This window comes from Macrotis lagotis, chromosome 1 (genome assembly GCF_037893015.1).
Source record: "Macrotis lagotis isolate mMagLag1 chromosome 1, bilby.v1.9.chrom.fasta, whole genome shotgun sequence".
Classification (NCBI taxonomy): Eukaryota; Metazoa; Chordata; class Mammalia; order Peramelemorphia; family Peramelidae; genus Macrotis; species Macrotis lagotis.
In genome coordinates, this window is record NC_133658.1 from 442,588,930 (window position 1) to 442,614,433 (window position 25,504).

At 36.0% G+C, this 25,504-nt stretch overlaps 1 protein-coding gene and 1 pseudogene across 1 annotated transcript in view; one reads left to right on the plus strand and one right to left on the minus strand.

The window, feature by feature from the left end:
- Positions 1–13,118: 13,118 nt before the first annotated feature.
- LOC141504467 (dihydrolipoyllysine-residue acetyltransferase component of pyruvate dehydrogenase complex, mitochondrial pseudogene) lies at positions 13,119–15,852 on the plus strand (annotated as a pseudogene).
- PTGDR (prostaglandin D2 receptor) overlaps positions 14,876–25,504 on the minus strand; it is a 30,593-nt gene continuing 19,964 nt past the window's right edge. Inside the window, exon 2 of the mRNA XM_074213348.1 lies at positions 14,876–18,817. Coding sequence (XP_074069449.1) covers positions 18,575–18,817 — 243 coding nt within the window. The 3' untranslated portion in view covers positions 14,876–18,574. The remainder of the gene's footprint in view (positions 18,818–25,504) is intronic.

Genomic DNA, 25,504 nt, shown 5'->3' on the forward strand with positions numbered 1-25,504 from the left:
GTAAACAAAATAAAAAAAAATAAAAGAAAATGTCAAATTCCTTATTGGTATAAGAACTGACCTGGAAAATAGATCCAGGAGAGATAATTTAAGAATCATAGGACTACTTGAAAACCATGATCACTAATAAATAATCTCATTGATGTTAATTTTCTTTGGTATTTTTCAACAGGATTACAGATGGAATGTATGGCACAGAATTATGGCACACCTTTATACTGTTGTGTTGTTGCTTTGTTGTTTTGTGTTTGCTTTGTGTCTTTGTTTATTGTATTGGTGATGCATTACTCCACTTTCTAAGAAGTTAGGAAGCAACCTTTTAAGAGCCTTGGCCTCAGAGCCTTGTTCACTGAACGTGGATTATAGTTTTTATTATGGAAGTGACCCTTGAATAATTATTTTATTTTAATGCAGCCTTAAAGATAACCTAAGGCTGGACAGCCCTGTTGTAACCAAAGTCCAGAATTATCAGATCAAGGAGAAAATCAGCAAGTAGCCAGAAAGAATTAATTCAAATATTGAGCAGCTGCAATCAGAATTACATGGACTTGATTGCATCAACATTAAAGGGTTGAAGGGTCTGGAAAATGAAATTCTGGAAGGCAAGGGAGCTTGAATTGTAACCAAGAATCAAGTTAATGGAACCAATATTGTTCAAACTTTCCTGTTGAAAAGACAAGAGCTAAACAGAAACTTTGATTTTTTTAGAAAGATTTTATTTATTTTGAGTTTTACAATCCCCCCCATTTTTGCTTCCCTCCCCCACCCCCCACGGAAGGCATTTGGTTAGTTTTTGCATTGTTTCCATGGTACACATTGATCTCAGTTGAATATGATGAGAGAGAAATCATATCATTGAGGTAGAAAAATAAAGTATAAGATAGCAAAATTACACAAGTTTTTTTTTTTCCTAATTTGAAGGTAATAGTCTTTGGTCTTTGTTCAAACTCCACAATTCTTTCTCTGGATACAGATGCTATTCTCCTTTGCAGAGAGCACAAAATTGTCCCTGGTTATTGCACTGATGGAATGAGCAAGTTCATCAAGGTTAACCATCACCCCCATGTTGCTGTTAGAGTAGACAGTGTTTTTCTGGTTCTGCTCATCTCACTCAGCATCAGTTCATGCAAATCCTTACAGGCTTCCCTGAATTCTCATCCTTCCTGGTTTCTAATAGAACAATAGTGTTCCATGACATACTTATATACCACAGTTTGTTAAGCCATCCCCCAATTGAAGGACATTCACTTAATTTCCAATTCTTTGCCACCACAAACAGGGCTGCTATGAATATTTTTGTACAAGTGATGTTTTTACCCTTTTTCATCATCTCTTCAGGGCATAGACCCAGTAGTGGTATAGCTGGATCAAAGGGTATGCACATTTTTGTTGCCCTTTGGGCGTAGTTCCAAATTTCTCTCCAGAAAGGTTGGATGAGTTCAACAGCTCCACCAACAATGTATTAGTGTCCTAGATTTCTCACATCCCTCCAACATTGATCACTGTCCTTTCTGGTCATATTGGCCAGTCTGAGAGGTGTGAGGTGGTATCTCAGAGATGCTTTATTTTGCATTTCTCTAATAAGTAGTGATTTAGAGCAATTTTTTCATATGACTATGGATTACTCTGATTTACTCTTCTGTAAATTGCCTTTGCAACCCAAATCCAGCCCCAGAAACCCAACAATCACCCAGCTGTTTGACCCTGGGCAAGCCACCCAACCCCACTGCCTTGCAAAAAAAAATATCTTATATATGACTACCCTCTCCCACTACCCCAATCCTCCCTATCCTCTATCACCTACACCCCCCTTCCCTTTCCCATCCCCTTTTTCCCATTTCTTTCCTTTCTTTTTCCCTCTAGAGTAAGATAGATTTATATACCAACTGAGTGTGTATGTTGTTTTCTCTCTGAACCATTTCTAAGGAGAATGAAGCTCACTTATTCCCCATCACCTTCCCTCTTTTATCTTGACTCTTTTACAAGAAATATCTTAGCCCATTCTGCTTCTCCTTTCCCTTCCCCCAGTATATTCCTTTTTCTCCATCTTTATATTATACCTTCATATTCAGCTGTCTCCTGTGCCTTGTCTATATATGCTACTTCTAGCTGCTCTCATAAATGAGAAGGTTTATATAGGTTATTAGTACCATCTTCTCATACTGGAATACAAGCATTCAACATCATTGAATCCCTCATCATTTGCCCTTGTCATCCACCCTCTCTATACTTCATCTGAGTCCTGTACTTGGAGATCAAACTTTCTGTTCAGCCCTAATCATTTCAGCAGGAAAGTTTGAAAGTCCCCTATTTCATTGAATGTCCATCTCCTGAAAGAGGAGTTTTTGCTGGTTATACAGCATCTGTTTAAAGGCTTCATTTAAAGTTGTTTCAGAGGTAACTGGGAAAACTGGGGAACTCCTTGATTCTCTCATCCACATTAACTCTGTCCCCCTTCCAGCACTTTTTATTTTTAAACATTTATATTTTAGGTTTGAATTCTAAATTCACTTTTTCCCAACCTTTGAGAAAACAACAATATACTATTTTACATGTAAAGTCATTTCCATATTAACCATGTTGTAAGAAAAAAGAAAAAGGAAAAAGCAAGAAAAATAATGCTCCAATCTGCATTCAGATTTCATCAGTTCTCTCTGGAGTTAAATAGCATTTTTTATCACAAGTTTTTTGGAATTGTCATGACTCATTGTATTGATTAGAATAACTAAGTCTTTCACAGTTGATCATCCTTAAAATATTGTGCTTAGTGAATATAATATTCTCTTGGTTCTGCTCGTTTCACTTTGCATCAGTAATTCTTACCAGGCTTTTTCCAAAACCATTTTTCTTCTCATTTTTCCAGCTCGATCATTTATGACAACTTGTTCAGTCATTCCTCAATTGATTTTTTCTAATTCTTTGCCACCATAAAAAAAGTTGCTTAAATATTTTTGTATAAATAATCTTTTCCTTTTTCTTTGATCTCTTTTGGATAGAGACCTAGTAGTGTTATTGCTGGGTCAAAGGGTATATATATATATATATATATATATATATATATATATATATATATATATATATACTGTTTTATAGCTTTTTTACACATAGCTCCAAATTATTCTCCAGATGTTTGAGCCAGTTAACAATTTCAACATCAAGTTGTCCCAGTTTTTCCATGTCCCTTCCAGTATTTACAATTTTCCTTTTCTGTTTAGTCAACCTGATATGTATGAGGAGGTACTTGTTCCAGCTTGCATTTTCTGTATTCAGAAGTGAATTAGACATTTTTTTCCTGTAACTATAGATAGCTTTGATTTCTCCTTCTGAAAACTGCCTATTCATATTCTTTGACCATTTAAAAATTAAGGAATGGTTCTTATTATTGTAAATTTGTTCCCTATAAACTTGAAAACTAGATATAAAAATTATTTCCCACTTTCCTATTTTCTTTTTAGTCCCTATAGACTGGTCTTGTGTGTGCAACCCCATTCTCAATGTTTTCTTAATTTACTAATGATATCTTAATTTACTCCCTAAATTATATACCCTTTTTTATATTGTCTTATCTATAGTATGAAGTGTTAATATATGCCTAGTTTCTGACGAACTGCTTCTCTGTTTTATTAGTAATTTTTGTCAAATGGTAAATTTTCACTTAAGCTTTGATTTGGGAGTTTATCAAATATTATGCTATGACATCCATTGATTATTGTGTATTGCTCACCTGATCTATTCTACTGATCAACCACTCTATTTCTTAGCCAGGGGCAGCTAGGTGGCACAGTGGATAGAGCACTGGCTCTAAAATCAGGAGGACCTGAGTTCAAATCTGGCCTTAGATACATAATAATTACTAAGCTGTGTGACCTTGGGCAAGTCACTTAACCCTACTACCTAGCCCCCCCCCCCAAAGAATCTCCATTTCTTAGCCAGGACCAGAGTACTTTAATGCTTTATAATATCCATCAGATAAGTTTGATTATTTTTTAAATTGTTAAATAATTCTTTAGTAGTTCAATTGGCACTGAATAAATTAATTAATTTGGTAAGGTTGTCATTTTTATTATATTGGCTCAATCTACTCATTAACTATTGATATTTTTTCATTTGTTTAAATCTACCTTTACTTGTGTCAAAAGTGTTTTGTAATCGTGTTCATATAGTCCCTTGGTTTCTCTTGACAGGTAGACTCACAAATAAATATGTTACATATTTTCTTAGAGAACTCATTTATAGCTTATTCAGTTTTTTTACCTTAGACTGGGTTACTTAGGAGTTTAATTTTTCCTTTTGTTAAAACCCAGAGAATTTGTATTTTTGTAAATTTTTGTAAATTTCACTTAGGCTGTCAATTTTACTGATGTATAATAATACCTAATAATTCTTTTAATTTCATCTTCATTGGTGGTGTATTAACCAGTTTTCATTTTTAATATCAGTTTTTTCCTTTTTGAAATAAAATAATCTATTTTATTTTTTCATTCAACCTGTTTTTAGTTTTAGACTTTTTACTTTCAATTTTATCAATCTCTCCTTTGATGTTCAAAATTTATTTTGGTGTTTAATTTAAAACTTTTTATTTGTTTTTTCCTAACTGTTTTAATTTCATGCCCAATTCATTGATCTACTCTTTTTATCTTTTATTAGAGATATAAATTATTCCACTTATTTGACTATGCCCCAGAAATTTAGGCATGATGTCTCATTGTTGTAATTATCATTAATTGAATTATTGATTCTATGATTTGTTCTTTGACCAATCCATTCTTTAGGATTAGATTATTTAATTTCCAATTAATTTTTAATCTGTACATTGCCATACTTTTCTGTTCATTCATTTTTCAGTGGTGTTCTTCATGACTCCATTTGGGGTTTTCTTAGCAAAATAACTTTGGTGGCTTTCCATTTCCTTTTCCTGTTCATTTTACAAATGATGAAACTGAGACAAAAGGGTCACAAAGCTACTAAGTGTTTGAGGTCAGATTTGAATTCAGAAAGGCTGAGTCTTCCTGACTCCAGACCCTTCACTTTCTCTACTGCATCACCCAGCTGACAATACTTTACTGAATGAAATTTTAATTGCATTATGATTTGATAAGAGTGTATGTAAATATTTCTGATTTTCATCATTTGTTTATAAAGTTCTTATGTCCTAAATTATGGTTGGCTTCTGTGAATGTGCCATTTAGAGCTGAGTAAAAGTCTCTTTTAGTTCCATTCAGTTTTTTCAAGAGTTCTATCATATATAACTTTTCTAAAATTCTACTCATTTGCTTAACTTTTTTATTTATTTTTTGTTAAATTCATTTATGAAAGGGGAAAGTTGAGATCTCTGATTAGTATAGCTTTATTTTCAATTTTCTCCCATCATTTATTCAATTTTTTCTGGATGTTATTTTAATAAGGTGAAATCCTGGGGGTGGCTAGGTGGCTCAGTGGATGGAGCACTGGCCCTGGAGCCAGGAGTACCTGGGTTCAAATCTGGCCTCAGACACTTAATAATTACCTAGCTGTGTGGCCTTGGTCAAGCCACTTAACCTCGTTTGCCTTGCAAAAAAAAAATAAGGTGAAATCTTGCTTTTACTTTGTCTAAAATCATAATCCAGTCTTTTGTCCTCAGCTGCAAAATAAATTCTACTTCAGACTATATTTTTAGTCTTTGTGTGTCTTTCTATTTCAAGTATGTTTCTTGTAAAAAGCATATTGTTGAATTCTAGTTTCAAATTCGCTCTGCTACCTGCTTTCATTTTGTGGATGAGTTCATACCATTCAGTTATGATTACTAATTGTACATTTCTTTTCCTATCACCTTCCCTTCTTTATTCTTCCCTACTTAACTGAGCAAAATACATTTTGATATCTTCTGAATGTATATACATACATACTGTTGCCTGCCACTTGCCTTCCATTTTACCTTCCACTCCAAAATCTCTTCCTTGTATACTGTTCTTTTTTTTTTTAAGGTTTTTGCAAGGCAATGGGGTTAAGTGGCTTGCCCAAGGCCACACAGCTAGGTAATTATCAAGTGTCTGAGACTGGATTTGAACCCAGGTACTCCTGACTCCAAGGCCGGTGCTTTATCCACTGTGCCACCTAGCCGCCCTATTGTATACTGTTCTTATGAAAGATAGTTTTCCACCTTCCCTCTTCTCTGAGTATATTTCTCTTTTCTCCCATATTCATTTTTTTTTATCTATGTAGAGACCTTCTACTTGTCCTTATAATTGATAAAGTTCTTAAGAGTTACAAATAGGGTACAGTGGATACCAGTGGATAGAGTGGATAGAGCACTGACCCTGGAGTCAGGAGGACCTGAATTCAAATCCAACCTGAAAAACCTAGCTGCGTGACCTTCGGCAAGTCACTTAACCCCATTGTTTTGCAAAAAAAAAGTTAAGAGTTACACATATCACCTTCCCTTTTAGGAATGTATGTTTATTTTATTGAGTCCCTTATGTATTTGACTGTCAAGTTTTCCAATTAGTTCTAAACTTTTAATCAGGAATGCTTGAAAGTCCTCTTTCATTAAATATCAATTCCACAGAGGATTATACTTAGTTTTGCTGGGTAGGTTGTTCTTGGTTGTTCTTTGCCTTCCAGAATATCATTTACCGAGTCCTCCACTTTTTGAGATTTTTTTGGCAAGGTGATGGAGTTAAGTGATTTGCCCAAGGTCATACAGCTAAGGCTTTTATTAAGTGTCTGAGGTCAAATTTGAACTCAGGTCCTCCTGACTCCAGAGTCAGTGCTTTATCCACTGTGCCATCTAGATGTCTCCCCCCCCCCCCCACTCCTTTATTGTGGAAGCTTCTAAATCTTGTGAGGTCCTGGCTGTGGCTCTTTGTATCTGAATTGTTCCTTTTTGTCTTCTTACAATATTTTTTTGCTTTACCTGGTAGCTCTGGAACTTGGCTATAATATTCTGGGAGACTTTTTGTATTCTCTTTGAGACGATTAGTACATTCTTTTAATTTCTATTTTTGCTCTTTTCTTCTAGGATAATGGAGCAGTTTTCCTTTAAAATTTCTTGAAATATGTCTAATCTCTTTTTTGATCATGGTTTTATTTATTTCATAGCTCTTGTCCTTACATAGGATTGGCCTGTGATACTTTGTAATTGAAATCACTATTAGTCTTCAAGGCCTCTGGCCCCCTGTGACTGAAATGTTCTTCAATCTTTATCCATGACCAGGAAGTAGACATGGGCATTGGGAATACCAAATAGCACTCTCTCCTGTCCAGTGCTAGCACAAGGGTCCCCTAAAATATCTTTCTGAGAAATTATTCTATCTCCAATTTGCACTGGGCTAGCACCCATCCCAGTACTACAATCCTTTCTTTCTGATCTTTTAAGTTGTCTAACACTGTAAGAATGTTTCACCCTGAACTTTTGTTGACTATCATTCCAGAATTTGATTTGAAATGCTATTTTAAGCTTGTTTGGAAGGGAATGTTGGGAGAGTTCAGTAGTAGCATCATCTCTACCCCAGAAGTCCTTCTCATTGTTCTGGATCAGTTATTTCTGCCTTCCCCCCCCATTCTTTTGGTATCTTCATCTTTTTTGCCATAGTGTATAGATATAAATTTACAATTGGAAGAGGTCTTCAAGTCCTTTAAATCCAACACCCTCATTTTACAAATGAAGACACTTAGGTAAAGAAGAAACGATTTGCTCAGAGTAGCAAAGATACTGATTATCAAATGTGGGATCTGAATCTAGGTCTTCTTGACCCTATGCCCAGTATTGCATCCTTACATCATATTGCCTCTTGAAATAGTAAAGTTATCTTTCAATACTTTTAAAATTGTTTCATCTCTGGCATGATATTCTCATTGATGCCAATTTTCTTTTAATTACCATTTCTGCTTCCCATTATAGGGCAATGGGACTGAACTGTTGCGTTTAACAGTATATAAAATACAGAATAAGATAGTTTCCCCACTAGAAGTTCTGAATACAACTTTTTTTTTTAGGTTTTTTCAAGGCAAACGGGGTTAAGTGGCTTGCCCAAGGCCACACAGCTAGGTAATTATTAAATGTCTGAGACCAGATTTGAACCCAGGTACTTCTGACTCCAGGGCCGGTGCTTTATCCACTACTCCACCTAGCCAACCCCCGAATACAACTTTTGTGGTTAAAAAAGGATCTGCTTTTGTAGCACCATTTACAATTCTGTCCTTTCAATATCTATTCAGAAGGGCCATTTTTTGTTTTGATAGAAACACTATCAGATAAATTTTCAGTTGATAAATATTAATAATGCAAGGTTTAGCAAGGATTCTTCCGCTTCTCATTATTAAGTGACATAGATGAAAAGTATTACTATATAGTTTTTAATAGACTCTAGGGCTTATTCTCCTAAATACACTTTGACTTTTGTTGTATCTCCAGAGCAATCCCTTCTCAGGATTCTTAATATTAAGTGTCTGAATACTCAGGTCCTCCTGACACCAAGGCTGGTGCTCTATCCACTGCGCCACCTAGCTGCCCCTACTATGTTAACTTGTTAAAAACTTCTCATATGTTTTTCCTTCCTATGTCATGGTTTTCTTTCTTTTCCGTTTTCCTAATTCTTCTTAAACAAAATAACTAATGTGTAAAATACTAAACAGAAATGTACATGTACAACTTTTACCAAACTGTTCACCATTAAGGGGAAAGGGGATGGTAGAAAAATGTATAACTTATAAATTTGCAAATGGATGATTGTTGGAAAACTACTAAAGCATGTACCTGGAAAAAAAATCTATTAGAAACATTACAGAGAAAATGAATAACTTCAGTAAAGGAGCAGTATGCAAAATGAATCCATACAAACAATCAGCATTTCAATATACTGGATGCAAAGGCAAGGGGAAGCAATAGAAAGTGAAATCTCATCCAATATCTCTAGCAAATAAATAAAATAATCTACCAAGAAATACTGAAGACATGATATTTGTACTTTGTTCTCAAGAGAACCATAACATAAGGGAGGTGATGTCATGATAAGCACCTCAGTTGGATTTGATAGAGGTGGTACTGTGCTAAGTCACCAACCTCACTTTCCCTTCCAGAACCATCTGGGTCCAGTGGCCAGATTTGAATCTGAATGACTAGAGAAGACCCTGGATATGAGGCAATCAGGATTAAATGTCTTGCCCAAAGTCAATGTAGCTAGTTAAAGTGTCTGAGGTGGGATTAGAACTCCTGGCCTCCTGACTCCAAGACCAGTGCCACCTAGCTGTCATTGCCGCTGCCCTTGCACTTGGAGTTGGGAGAATCTGATTTCAAATGTGCCTTCAGACATGTGAGCCTGGACAAGCCACTTAATTTCTGAAGACATATACCATTGCACAATAAACAAATTAATACTTGCTAGAGACATTTATTTCTCATGGTTGGATTATTTCTAATAAAAAATATATTCCCTAAGTGAACATGCCTTTTTAATTCTAAATCAATTAAAACTAAGAACTTTGCAAAATAATTAAATTTTAAAGAACAAAAGTTCAAGAATCTCAAGGAAAAATGAAAAAAGTAATAAAGAAAAGGGAATAGCACTTCCAGATCTTAAATTTTAACATAAAATTTTTATTAAAACTACTTGATAATAATTAAAAATAGAAAAATTGACCAGTAGAATAGACTAATAGCTGAATGTAATGGTTTCATATTGTGACTAGTCTTTCTTAGTCTTTTCTACCAGCTATTGATTTAGATCATATCCACTAATCATGGGGATCTCCCAAGGACCTGTTCTGTACCTTCTTCTTTTTCTTCTTTATATTATTGATTTTAATAATTATAACAATAAATATTGGATGTAAATTATTATTAGTAGCAATTATTCTCTAATTTTATCAGCTCTCATGAGTTTGAATGACATTTCATTCAAGTTATTTCCAGATTTATATGTTCAGACTTAGTTTCTCTACTTTTTCCCCTCAGGCTCTTATGGAGACAGTCCAGGGCCCCAGCCCAAGAGCCTTGGGAATAACAATAATAAATCACAAGACCAGCTTCCAGTCACCAAAGCCATTTTTTTTTAGATTTTTTTTTTTGCAAGGCAAATGGGGTTAAGTGGCTTGCTGCCACACAGCTGAGTGTTAAGTGTCTGAGACCGTATTTGAACCCAGGTACTCCTGACTCCAAGGCCGGTGCTTTATCCACTATGCCACCTAGCCACCCCAAAGCCATTTTTTTGAGTGATTTTATATTTATTTTGAGAATTCTTTATTGTTATTCAGTTGTTGTTCAATCATATCCAAATCTTAGTAACCCCATTTAGTTTTCTTGGCAAAGATATGAACTCATTTTACAGTTGAGGCAAACAGGGTTAAGTGCCTTGCTCGGGGTCACATGGCTAATAAGTGTCTGAGGCAGAATTTGAAATCAGAAGGGACTTATGAAGAAGACATTGGTGCAGTAGGAATAGTGCTGGATGTAGATTCAGCAAATCTGGGTTGAAGTCCTGTCCTTGATACACATCAGCTATGTGACCCTTTAACAAGACAGGTCAACTTTGAATGAAGCCCAGTCAATCACCACAGCCATTACTGAGGAGGGGGTGACCAACTATAACCAACAAGTCAGAGAGACTTGTGACCTGAGAATGGTAGAACAACTCAGACATTATGTAGGTAAGCAAAATCTATAGAGAAGAGGCCAGTTATCCTCACCAAGCTGTCGTGTGGCAAACCACAGGATAAGCAAGTTTGCTAAACTGAAGTAGGAAGAAAAAAATGGAAAGAAACAAGCATTTTCAAAGTACCTACTATGTTACAGACACCATGTTAAGAACTTTACAAATATCTCTTTTTAAAAATTTCTTTTTGAATTTATTTAGTATTTTATTTTCCCCAATTACATATAAAAACAATTTTAACATTCATTTTTAAAAATTTGAGTTCCAAATCTCTGCCTTCTCTCCTTACAACCCTCCTCTTTGAGAAAGCAAGCTGTGAAAGAAAACAAAGACCAAAAATAAAAACCTTAAGACAAAAAAATACCCTTCGATCTTTATTCAAACAATATCAGTTCTTTCTTTAGGGATGAATAGCATTTTTCATCATAAATCCTTCAGAGTTGTTTTGGACCATTGTCTTGCTGGAAATCATTGTCAATATAGTACATTTCACTTTGCATTAGCTCATGCCTTTCTAGGTTTTTCTGAGAGCATCCTGTTCATCATCTCTTATAACATATAGTGCTATTCCACCATATTATTCTACCATGATCACATGCCACAATTTGGTCAGTCACTCAACAATTGATGGGTAACCCCTCAATTTTCAATTCTTTACCACTAGAAAAGAATTGCTACAAATATTTTTGAACATGTAGGTTACCTTTCTGTTTTTTTTTCTCTTTTGGGATATAGACTTATTTATCACTTATAGTGATACTGTTAGATCAAAGGGTATGGATGATTTTATAACCCTTTGGACATAGTTCCAAATGGTTAGCTCCTCAGAATTGTTTTAATTTGCATTTCTCCAATCAATTAATTTTTTTATGGCTATAGATTTGATTACTTCATTCATATCTTTTGATCATTTATCAATTGGAGAATGACTCTTTTATAAATTTGACTCAGTTCTTTATAAGTTTAAACTTCAGAGAAACTTCCTTCAAAATTTTTTCATAGTTATTAACTGCATTTCCCTCCATCCTATTTCCCTTCCCATTTATTCTATTCTTTCTATCGTTTATCCTCAAAAGTGTTTTGTTTCTGACTACCCCCTTTCCATTGTCCTCTCTTTTATCACCCTCTTCCCTTATCCCCTTTTCCTCCTACTTTCCTATAAGATAGATTTCCAAGCTCAATAGTCTGTGTCCTATTCCCTCTTTGAACCATTTCTGAGGAGAATAAGGTTCACTCACTCCCCTTTGGCTCCCTTCTCTTCATCTAAAGCTGTAGTTTTTTCTTGCCTCTTTTATGTGAGATAATTTACCCCATTAAAACTCTCCCTTTCTTTTCTCCTTAATTTTATTTTTTAAAGATATCATCCCTTCATAATCAACTCACATCTGTGAGTCTGTAAATACTCTTTCTAACTGCCCAATAATGAGAAAATTCGTATGAGTTTTGTCAGTATCATCTTCTCATGTAGGAATGTAAATAGTTTAACCTTATTAAGTCTATTGTAATTTCATATTTGTCTTTATATTCTTCTCTTGAATTTTATATTTCAAAGTCAAATTTTCTTTTCACCTCTGGTCTTTTCATCAAGAACAATCAAAAGTCTTCTGTCCATTTCCTCTTCTCATTCCCAAAGGTATATTCCTTTTGAAAACCTAACTTCTTTCCCCTCTAGAATATATTTGAAGCCCCTTGATGCTTTAATGTAAAAGCTGCTAAATCTTGTGTTATCCTGTCTATGGTTCATTATTTTCTCCTTGTTCTGGCCACTCTGGAATTTGTTTATGATATTCCTGGAAGTTTTCATTTTGGGATCATATTCACAGATAGGTCCTTTTTTTTTCAATTTCTATTTTACCTTCTGGTTCTAGAATATGCTTGATAATTTCTTGAAATATGTATCTAGCCTACTTTTTTGAGCATAGATTTCAGGCAGTCCAATAATTTTTAAATTATCATATCTGGATCTATTATCTAGGCCAGTGTTTTTTTCCCAAGGAGATTTTCATGGTGTATTCTATTTTTTCATTGTTTTGTCTTTTTTCTTTCTTGATTTCTCATAAAGTCATTAGCTTGTATTTGCTCAATTCTAATTTTTAATTATTTTTCTTCAATGAACTTCTGTAGCTCCTTTTCCATTTGGTGGATTCTGCTTTTTCATCAATTAATTAATTAGTCCATTCACCCATTCACCCATTCATTTATTCATTTATTTTAGATTTTTGAAGGCAATGGGCTTAAGTGGCTTGCCCAAGGCCACACGGCTAGGTAATTATTAAGTGTCTGAGGCCAGATTTGAACTCAGGTACTCCTGACTTCAAGGCCAGTGCTCTATCCACCGTGCCACCTAGCTGCCCCCAGATTCTGCTTTTTAAAGCATTCTTCTCATTGTCTTTTTGTACCTCTTTTACCATTTGGCCTAGTCTGTTTTTTAAGGTGTAATTTCTTCAGTACTGAACTCTAATCTCACCCGAGTGTGACAGACATTTCCTCATGACCTTTTATGTTGTCTTTGACTGGAAAATTATTTCATCCTATCCTTTTGTGGGCTCTGCTATTTCAGGACTTGTTTTTTGGCATTATTTAAAAGTGCTTGGGGAATTTGGGGGAGAGCTCAGGTGAGTTGCTGCCTTTTCTCTGCCATCTTGGCTCCACTATAAATATTATTTCATTTGATCCTCACAACAGCCCTCGGAAGTAGGTGTGATTATTAGCTCTATTTTACAGCCTTGAGTGATGTATGTAATTGATTATAAATTGTTACATTTATATTCACTTAGTGTAAATGAGTAAAGTTTTTGTTTTCGTTCTCCTGAGCTCCAGTCTAACCTCACCAACTAGCTTTTGGAATCACATACTAGATGTTTTCTAGGCATCTCAAATGCAATATGTCCAAAACCAAATTCTTTCCCCTACCCAAATTCTTTTCCCAAGATTCCCTTCCCAATTAGTTTTGTGATCTAGAAAACATATTTTACTCCTCACATTCATTCACACCATTTATCCAGTTCATTTTCAAATTTTGTCATTTCTACCTTCTCTTCACTTACAACTTCCATCTTAGTTCAGGTCTTCATTGTCTTACAACTGGTCTGTTGAAATAACCCTCTTGTGGATCACCCTGCCTCAGTAATCTCCTTAACTCCAACTCCCCATTTAGCTACCAAAGTGTTTTTATGAAAAATAAAGTCAGACCATGTGACTCCTATTCAATAAGCTCTAGTGGTTTCCTATTATCTTCAGGATTAAAAATAAAATCCTCTGTTTGGTATTTAAAGTCCTCGCTCCTGACTCGAGGGCGGCGGCGGCTCCAGGTCCGGGGTGCAGGCTCTGGGTGGCACAATGTGGCGAGTGTGCCACCCCATGGGCCGGGTTTGGGAGCCCGGCAGCAGCTCCGAGGGAAACCCCGGGCCGGCCGGCTCCTGTTCTGACTGCGACCCCCAAGTCTCACCCGTTCTTCCCACAGCGGGGCTCGAGTGCTGCAGGTCTGGGGTCCTGGCTCCGGCTTGGGGACCATGCTGCGGTCTCGCCTCCTACTGCTGGAGTTCTTAGGGACCCCTGGCCGGCGCTGGTACAGCCTACCCCCCCCCCCCCCCCCCCCCAAAGAAGGTTCCTTTGCCTTCTCTTTCCCCGACAATGCAGGCAGGCACTATTGGCCGCTGGGAGAAAAAAGGTGAAAAAAATCAGTGAGGGCGACCTCATAGCAGAAGTTGAAACAGACAAAGCCACTGTTGGATTTGAGAGTTTAGAAGAGTGCTACCTGGCTAAGATAATTGCTGCAGAAGGTACTAGAGATGTTCCAATTGGGGCAATCATCTGACTCACTGTTGAAAAGGCGGAGGATATAGATGCATTTAAAAAAATTATGCCCTGGATTCCACAGCAACTGCCACCCCACAGGCTTCTACTGCACCTCCTTCTTGGCTTCTGTAGCTTCGCCCAGGCGCCAGGTAGCTCATATCCCACTCATATGCAGGTCGTGCCAACCTGCCCTCTCTCCTGCCATGACTATGGGCACGATTCAGAGGTGGGAGAAGAAGGTAGGCGAGAAGACTTGCTTGCTGAGATGGAAACCGACAAAGTCACAATAGGTTTTGAAGTGCAGGAGGAATACCTGAAGGCACAAGAGATGTCCCTCTAGGAACACCTCTCAGTAGCATTGTAGAAAAGGCAGCAGATATTGCTGCATTTGCTGATTATAGGTCAACTGAAGTAACTGAGCCACCCAAGCACCACCCCTTCCCCCCAACCCCGGTGGTTGCTGTTCCTCCTACTCCCCCATCTATAGTCAGTGCACCTTCAGCCATCCATCCAGTCACTCCTGTTAGTACAAAAGGAAGGATATTTGTGAGTCCTCTTGCTAAGAAAATGGCAGCACAGAAAGGGATTGATGTCACACAAGTAAAAGGAACGGGGCTGTATGGCAGAATCATCAAGAAAGACATTGAATCCTTTGTGCCTTCAAAGGCTGCTCCTGCTCCTCCTCCAATAACTGCCATGCTGCCACCAGCTCCAGAAATGGCAGCAGTTCCTACTGGTGTTTTCATAGATTTCCCAATCAGCAGTATTCGTAGAGTTATTGCCCAGCGTTTAATGCAATCCAAACAAACAATACCTCATTATTATCTTTCTATTGATGTAAACATGGGTGAAGTTTTAGAAGTATGGAAAGAACTCAACATGACATTGGCAGGAACCAATAAGATTTGTCAATGACTTTATCGTTAAAGCTTCTGCTTTGGATGTTTGAAAGTACCAGAAGCTAATTCTTCTTGGATGGTCACAGTTATAAGGCAAAATCAATCATGTTGTTGTTAGTGTTGTAGTCAGTACTCCTCCTGGATTTATCAATCCTATTGTTTTTAATGCACATATAAAAAGACTGGAGTCCATCGCTAATGACGGAGTTTCCTTAGCAACCAAAACATGAGAGGGAAAACTTCAGCCATGTGAATTCCAGGATGGTACTTTTACCTTCTCCAATTTAGATATGTTTGGAATTAAGAATTTCTCTGCCATTATTAACTCACCTCAAGCATGTATTTTGGTAGTTGGTGCTTCAGAGAAGAGACTTTTTCCAGCAGATGATAAAAAAGGATTTGATGCAGCCAGCAGGATGTCTGTTACACTCAGCTGCAACCATAGGGTTGTGGATGGAGCAGTTGGAGCTCAGTGGCTTGCCGAGTTCAAAAAATACCTTGAAAAGCCTATCACTATGCTGTTATAAACTAAACTACCTTAAGCAGTTTCTACACTCTATCCCAGTCTCATTGGTTATTCTTAGTAAGATATTTATGTGAGTCAGTGAAACAAAGGTGATTCCTTTTTAATTTTAGGTTAGCCAATTATTTTTGTTATCCATTTTGTACAGTTATTTGTAATGGGCATTATTGAGTTTCATGAACTTTAAGTGCCGATTACAATGAATCATTGTGCAAACTTTAAAAAAGTTCCATTTAAATTCTGTGTGCTTCCAAGACAAAAGACATAGTTAGCATTTCCACTGGGAAATACAGCAAAGTAGCTTTTTGTGTGTTATGTGTGTGTGCTGGGGGAGGGAATTAAAAATTCCAATTTCTTTGGAATTTAAGTTGTATTTAGTTTTCTCAGCTCTGTCAATATGGAGGGAGTTAAAGTCAAAAATAAAGTCCTGAAATAGTGACTGAATTTTCTAAAAATTCAGACATCTAAGTTGATGGTTTTCTTTTACACTTTTCTATGAAATTTTATGTAAACAATTGTTTCCCATCTTGTAACAAAGACACAGCATGAAATGTAGGCATATTTCTTTGTAGAACCAAAGTAAAAAAGTCAGAATTTCACATTTGCAATTGATACTTGCATTCATCAAACTGTTACAGCTGTGAGAGTAGAGTCCTCTCTCTTACTTGATTTTAAAAATTATTTTAGAGTTCTTCCAGGAGGTCTTTTTGAACTTCAAAGCAGTTAATATTTCCCTTTGAATTTTCACATGTAGGCATTTTGCCACTGCTTTCCTCTTCTAAGATGGATTTTCATTCTTTATTGTCACCAATAGCCTTCTATGATCAGGGTCTCTTTTTGTTTGTTTTTGCTCATTTTTAAAGTTGAGTTCTACTTCTGGGGCACAAGAGGCACAAGTACAATCTTCTTGTGCTGGAGTTCAGGGATCTGTTCACTGACTTTCTGTGCTAGGCTCTCAAATGTTAGTGGTTTGCCCACTGCACTGGAGTTGCCAATCTAGTTGCACCCATTGCACCAACAATATGCCTTCTGTGTTATGTTGGAACCCTCACAACTGGCCTGTGGTACTGATGACCTGTTGAGCTGACTGAGACCTTAGTTACCAATCTGTGCTGCAGCTTCTTCTGGTTTCCCTGTACCCTGCCTGTTATGGGCTGTACTCCCCCTCCACTCTAGTGAGACAAAAGTCCTTTCCTGAAGCCCTTAAGCTGGAAAATTGCTTCACTTTTTTACAGGTTCCGTCACTCTAGAATTCCTTTAGAGGCTTGATTTAATGTTTTGGTGGAAAACTAAGGAGAGCTCAGGCAATTCTTTTGGCTCTGCCATCTTGGCTCCACTTTTTATTTTAGGTTTTTTTGCAAAGCAATGGGGTTAGGTAATTATTAAGTGTCTGAGGCTGGATTTGAACTCAAATACTCCTGAATCCAGGGCTCTATTCACTGTTCCACCAAGCCGCCCTTGGCTCCACTTTTACCAGCAAATATTTATTCTGTATGAAACCTATTACACAAAACCCATCAATAAAATTCAAAACCAAAATCAAAATGTATAGACTCAAAATGTTATTAGTCACTAGTCATACCCTTGCCTGGCCAAAGGCTAGGAGCTTTGATTTTAAAAGAGTATTTACTCTTTCTTTCTCAGGATTGAAAACAGCAGTCAGATTTTGGTTCAGATGTATTTGCCAATTAGTTATTTAAGTTAATAATGTTTCATTCAATCAATTTTCCATAAGGAATGACTAGGCAGACCAATAAATGCTAAGGTTTTTTTTACCTATACCTTTCTGAGAAATACCCTTTCCCTACTAATGTGCAAGAAAGTAAAAGCATATTGTCATTCACTGATGAGATGAGCTACAAAGTACTTCTCTTTCCTTATTTAATACCCTCATTCATCTTGACTTTAGTAATACAAATCAATTCAATATTTACTAGTTTTCCGAGGTTTGTGCTACAAAGACAAAAATCAAATAATCCCTGCCTTCTAAGAGCTTAGTTTTTTGGGAGATATAAGTCATATTCACAGCTAAATTAAAAAAAGGTAATCTGAGAAAGGCTATATCATTCTGAGAAAAATGGAACTATCACAGAAAGCTTCACAAAACATTATGTTTTTGGAATATCTACCAAGGAAACAATTTTGAACTTTTGATTTTACTATATAAACAAAATGAAAAAATCACATCTAACAACTATTGTAAAAATTAGTGACATAAAATAATAGTATTAAAAAAACTGAAAATTGGGGCAGCTCCATTTTGCCTTGCAAAAGAAAAAAAGACCTAAAAAAAGTGCCATTTAATCTATTATTAAATTAAGTCTTAAAGTTGTATCTTTCATAACAAATTATGACACATTAATGCAATATGGCACTGTAGAATTTTAAAATATAACAGTTCACAGTGCATTTTCCATTTCCTATAAAAAATTGTAACTAAAGTTTTGTGATCATGCAAATAATGTTGCTTATTTAAATGTTAATTTTCAGGGGTTTTTTTTGTTTGTTTGTTTTAGGTTTTTTGCAAGGCAATGGGGTTAAGTGTCTTGCCAAGGCCACACAGCTAGGTAATTATTAAGTGTCTGAGGTCAGATTTGAACTCAGGTACTCCTGACTCCAGGGCCGGTACTCTATCCACTTATGCCACCTACCTGCCCCTAAATAGCACTTTTAAATATAAATAACTATATGTTAAACTCTTCAGGTTCCCAGAGATTATAAAATTGTCACAGGTTGGATTCAGTATCTCTTTTGCATGAATTGTAGCTGCACCAGTTTCTCTTTGTAAGAGGTCTTCTAAAAAACTTGTGGAAAAAAAGACGAAATACTGATGTTCTGCAAATAATGAAAAACCAAGGATCCACGATTGAATTTACAGAGAGAAATCTCAAGGCTCTGAGGTCTTCTCTTTCTTCCAATGTTACATTTTTCTTATTGCCAACTGTAAATGCTCCAAAATAGGCTCGGATCTGTTTTGGAGAAAAAAAGGATTCCATTATGACACTTAGAGAATATTTGGAATTGTTGCTAGAAGAATTTAATTTAAATACATAACTTGAGCAATATTAATTTTTTTCTCTAAGAGTAAACCTGTATGACAAATTAATAAGTAATGTTTCCTTTTTTCCCCCCACTCATATATTGTTTCTGGGGGATTGATGTTGCCAATTTAGTGTTAAGCCTGAGAAATCTTGAAAGTGAAAGAATTCACACACAGCCCTGGAATTTTAAAACCCCTCAGGATATATTATACAAACCTGTCAATTATACAGAGTAAAATCTCTTCTCCTCCTGGAGAAGCAGCAAACAGCTTGTGAGGGCAGGAGAATAACAAAAGGTTAGGTGAGGTTTGAGTGAGAGACAGAGACAGAGACAGAGAGACAGAAGAACTGACTGGGCTGAGACTCAAGAGTCATTGCTCCACGAGGGGAGTCCAGGTTAGTCTTTACAGTCTTGCCCACTCTCTGGATATAGAAGCGTCAGGAGAATATGGGCAAAGTGGGAATCCCTCTCCCCTAGGTAAATGAAATCAGGCATAAATCTGGAAGTTGGGGGGGGGGGGAGGTGGAAATGAGGAGATGTTATAAATTTATATTTAATAGTGGAACAATAGGAATCGATTTACATCACAGATAACATTTCCTTACTAGACAGAGTTTTAACATTGAAAAAGATTACAAAATTTGTTTCTAATTACATCTCCTATGTCCATAACTCCCTGCACCAATATGGAATTGTATCAGAGAGGGATAATAGGATCACATATTGAAATACATTGAAATCCTTCATTTTAATGAGAAGAAACTGAACCTTTCTGGAGAGCAATTAGGAATTATGCCCAAAGGGCAACAAAAATTTGCATACCTTTTGATCTAGCAATACCACTACTATACCCTGAAGGGATCATGAAAAAGGCAAAAACATCTCTTGTACAAAAATATTCATAGCAGCTCTGTTTGTGGTGGCAAAGAATTGGAAACTGAATGAATGTCCATCAATTGGGGAGTGGCTTAATAAACTGTGGTATATGTATGTCATGGAACACTAATGTTCTATTAGAAACCAGGAGTTCTGGGAATTCAGAGAAGCCTGGAAGGATTTGCAAGAACTGATGCTGAGCGAGATGAACAGAACCAGAAGAACATAGTACACATTAACAGCAACATGGGGGTGATGCTCGACCTTGATGGACTTGTTCATTCCATCAGTGCAACAACCAGGGACAATTTTGAGCTGTCTGCAATGGAGAATACCATCTGTATCCAGAGAAAGAGATGTGGAGTTTGAACAAATTTCAAGGACTATTCCCTTTAATTTAGGAAAAAAACCCCTAGATATCTTATTGTCTGATCTTGTTATCTCTTATAGTTTTTTTCTTCCTTAAGAATGTGATTTCTCTCTCATCACACTCAATTTGGATCTGTACTACATGGAAACAAAAATAAAGACTGATAGATTGCTTTCCATGGTGGGGGCGGGGTGGAGGGAAGTAAGATTGGAGAAAAATTATAAAACTCAAAACTCAAATAAAATCTTAAAAAAAAAAGTTCAGCTTTTGACTCAAAGACCCTAGTGCCCGGTATACACCTTCTCCTCTGACCCAAGGAGGTAAAATACAAAGATAAAGGTCCCATATATATCAAAATCATTATAGCAGTACTTTTTGTGATAGCAAATAACTTGAAATAAAATAGATGACAATTGACTGGGGACAGTATAAGCAAACTGCAGTAAATATAGATATATATTATATATATAATATATATGTAACAGCATATTAACATGAACAATGATAAACACGAACAAGCCAGAGAAATACAGGAAGACTTATTTCACTCTGCATAAGTTAATAAGAAAATAATATACACAATTACAACACCATAATGAGGAAAAAAATAAATTAAAATGAAATACTGTGCAATTACAATGCATAAACTTGGCCACAGAGAGGAAAAGTGTTCTTTATTGAAGAATGAGAACTTTATAAGATGTGATCACTTCCAATTGGTTTTACTGATCTTTATCGTTTTAATCTTTCATGTTTGTTGCAAGCGAATTTTCACCAAATAGGGAAGCAGGAAGGGATGGAAATGAAATTGTGGTAAAAACCAAAGGCATCAATTTTATAAATACAATAATAAAATTTATGTTTGGTTTTAATTTTAACCTCTGAGATGAGATTTTGATGACACAAAGTCAACTATTAAATTTCTTTGTCTATATAAAAATGTGACTGAATTTTAAGCTGAATCAATATCTGCTATGGCATATTTAACCTAAGAATATAATTTCACATTAAACCCCTCCCCACAAGACACATAATGACCAGATTTAGAAACCATATATTTTAACATGTTAAACATCAAGATAAAACCATACAGAAATAAATTGTTTGATGGTTTCAAGTTAATTTGAACAAATATATTTCTTAAAATATGAAAGGTAGAGACATAGAAAATTACTTGAATTTTCCGACTTTCTCCCAAATCCTAAGGGAAGTCAGATTAAAAAATGAACTAGAAATCTTTTTCATACAGTCACAGGAGAAAAACACAGGAAAGCGCTCCATTTTGACCTTCATTCTTCTTTAACTATATGCTTTGGGATTTCTCCAAAGAGCCAGTGTGGTCCAAAACAGCAAAGGAATGTTCTGGATGAGAATCTTCCCTTTATGAGATAATTTCCAAGATATTCTTATATGTCTGAACCACATCTCTCAAACTTGCACTGTTTTAGAATCATTCTCCTACTGCCTTGTCTCCTCAAACAGTCTAAGCTTTTCAAGAATATACTTCAATGAAACTAAACACTAGTGCAAAGTATGAGATGGTGTGATAGGAATGCTATCACAATGTGAAAATTTTAATCACTGAATCTCAAACTTGGAAAATAGCTCAGAGGGCCTCCAATTCAATTTATACCTAAGAAAGAAGTAAGTTTCAAGCCTGTGATTGAAGATCTCCAGTTACAGAAAATCCAATCACTTTTAGACAGTATAAAGAAGTTTTTCTTTAGCTAAAGTCTTTATAAAAACCTAACACTTTACAATTTCTGATAATTGTTCCTTGTCTACTTCCTGATGTCAAGGAGAACTCTTGAAGCAATAATGTCTTTCCTATATTCCTCATGCTAAATATGTCAAGTTCCTTCAACTCCTCTGCCTATGGAAAAATTTCCAGTCCAAGCACCATTCTGGTCTACATCTCATCTAAAGCACTTCTTACGGTGGTTTTTTATGCAAACTAAAAAAGGGACTATAGGACCTTGTAGAAAAAAATGGAAAATAGAAAAGAAAAAAGATTATTTCTTGGGGGAAAGTTAACAGACTCCATGTAAACAAAGTGTCAACACTGGTATCGTAGAACCAATCTTGAACAATTTAGCAGGAAAAAACTGTCATAGGAAGTACCATGAATAAACCATGAATTAAGAAATGAGGCTGTCAACATTTCAACCCAATATCCCAATATCAAAATCTTCACAGTCATATTCAGACTAGATCAAATGTAGTTACTTTGATTCCATAGACACACAATAGGTTCATGCTTGTATTCTGCCCTTATGATGCCAATAAAGGTAACAAAGTGGGTAGAATGTTGACTTTAAAATCAAGAAATCTCTTTGTACCTCATATTAAAAATTAGGAGGTTATGGGGCATCTAGGTGGTGCAGTGGATAGAGTACCAGCCCTGAAATCAGGAGGACCTGAGTTCAAATCTGACCTCAGACACATAATATTACCCAGCTGTATGATCTTTGGCAAGTCACTCAACCCCATTGCCTTGCAAAAAAAAAAAAAAACTAAAAAAAATTAAGAGATTAGCCGGTGGGCTCTAAATCCCTATTTAACTCTAATATCTGATTTATAAAATATTTTCTTTCTGAAAACTGTTATTCATATCCTTTGACCTTTTGTCAATTGAGGAATAGGTCCCTTGACTCAGTTCACAAAGATTCTGATTCAAATTAACTAAATTTGAGCTAAATGAGTTCCACTCTTGATTCTATATCAGTTGATATTATCAAGATTCTTTTCAATAATTTCTTGTCATTTCTTATTGCATAATAATATTTCATTACATACATACACATACACACACATATATATATACATATTATATATATATATGTATACATACCATGATTAGTCCAACTATTCCCCAGCTTTTGGGTACCACCCCCCCTTAAATTCTAAATGTCTTTATTTTACCCATTTAAGATAGGGAAGTTTGTTTATTATCTTCAATTCTTCTACCCATACCTGCTTTATTCCCCTTTTAAGATTGATATATTTCAGCAGCAATCTGTATCTGTGCTCAATCCTTCTTTATCCACTTCATATAAGTGAGCTGACTTGCACTCTCTCACTTTTTCCATGTTTCTATATATTCTCACAAATCCAATTTTGAGAAATGTATTCCTCCTTTTACCTTTCTTTCCATCAGGGTATAACCAATCTACTCCTCTCCAGATCCTTTTGTTTTCTTGTTTAACTTCTTTAGTATCCTCTAAAGATAATAAGGTTCTTGTTAAGGAATGTTAAGAAGTTCCCTGAATTTGCCTTTTAAAATTGCCTTCTTTTCCAGATACACTGAACCTGGAGTCCTGAACATGTCAAGGAAGAAGACCCCCCCCCCCCCACCTAAACTAACTTAATTTGTTGTTTGCATCCCCAAGCTAGACTCCCTATGTGTCTTTGAAAGTCATCACAGGTGCACTAGACTCAGAAACTGCTTAGTGAATGACAGGCTCATGACAATGAGATTTGTCACTTCTAGGAAAACACCATGCAACTATCATCAGAGCCTATGCTCCCACCATGACGACCTCTGATAAAGTCAAAGAAAATTTTTATGAAGACCTGGAGACCTTCATCGTCAATGTACCAAAAGAGGATAACTTTATAATCCTGGGTGACTTTAATGCTAGAGTTGGCTCAAATAACCAGACATGACAGGAAGTCCTTGGAAGGAATGGAGTTGAAAACAGCAACAGCAGAGGTCATCCACTACTGAAGACTTGCGTATCTAATGACCTTCTCATCACAAACACTGACTTCCATTTACCTAAATGTAATCTTTCATAGCAAACATCAGCATCTAATAGACTATGTGATTGTAAAGAGAAGAGACAGAGAGGGTGTGAGAGTGACAAAGGCAATGTGTGGTACAGAGTGCTAGACTGATCACAGACTCATCCTCTCTAAGCTAAATATTCACATTAAACCAAAATGACAGCCCCAGGGCAAAATGAGTCCTAGAAGAATTAATGTCAAGAGATTAGAATGTCACTCTAATCTTGAACAGTTTGCTGCTAACTTAGAGGGAAAACTGAGCCAACACACAGTTGCAATAGAGGGGAAGAAGGGAGGAGGTGAGAACCACTTGAATCTTACTCTCATCAGATTGGCTTAAAATTAACATACATACACTTAAGAAACTTATCTTACCCTTAAATTGTTAAAAGGGGAAAAGGGGAGGGGGAGGAAAGGGGGAACCCACAGAAGGAAGGTAAGGAAGAAGGGGCAAAGGGAAAGGGTAAAAAAAGGGGAGGGGTTGGATATAGGGTGCAAACACACTGAAGGTGGTGGCATTCAGAAACAAAATACAGGGGAATATGGATAAAGGGAAAAAAGGGGAAAATTACAAATAGACAAAGTTAACATGAAAGGCAATAAAGAATTAGTAATTATAACTTTGAATGTGAATGGGATGAACTCTCCCTTAAAACATAAGTGAATGGCAGAATCCTACAATATACTGCTTACAAGAAACTCATCTGAAGCAGAGAAATACATATAGAGTAAAGGTAAAAGGTTGGAGAAGAATATATTTTGCTTAAGCTGAAGTGAAAAAAGCAGGGGTAATAATCTTTATCTCAGACAAAGCAGCTGCAAAAATAGATAGTGTTAAAAGAGATAAGGAAGGAAACTATATCCTCCTAAAAGGTACCATAGACAAAAAAGTAATTTCAGTACTAAATAAGTATGCACTCAATGGTGTAGCATCCAAAGTCTTAGAGGAGAAGTTGAAGGAGTTACAGGAAGACATAGACAGCAAAACTTTACTAGTGGAAGACCTCAACCTCCCATTCTCAGATTTAGACAAATAGAATCATAAAATAAACAAGAAGGAAGTTAAGGAGGTAAATAGATTGTTAGAAAACCTAGACATGATAGACTTACGGAGGAAATTGAATGAGGATAGAGAGGAATATACTTTTTTTTTTTTTTAGGTTTTTGCAAGGCAAACGGGGTTAAGTGGCTTGCCCAAGGCCACACAGCTAGGTAATTATTAAGTGTCTGAGACTGGATTTGAACCCAGGTACTCCCGACTCCAAGGCTGGTGCTTTATCCACTATGCCACCTAGCTGCCCTATACTTTCTTTTCTGCAGTACTTAAACACAAAAATTGACCATGTGCTAGGGCATTAAAAACCTAATAATCAATTGCAGAGAGGCAGAAGTAGTGAATACAGCTTTCTTAGATCATAATGCAATAAAAATCATGTGCAATTTTGGGCCAGGGAGATATAGAGCCAAAACTAATTAGAAACTAAATAATCTGATTTTAAAGAATGAGTGGATAAAACAATAAATTAGAGAAAGAATTAATTATTTTATACCAGATAATGACAATAATGAAACTACTTACCAA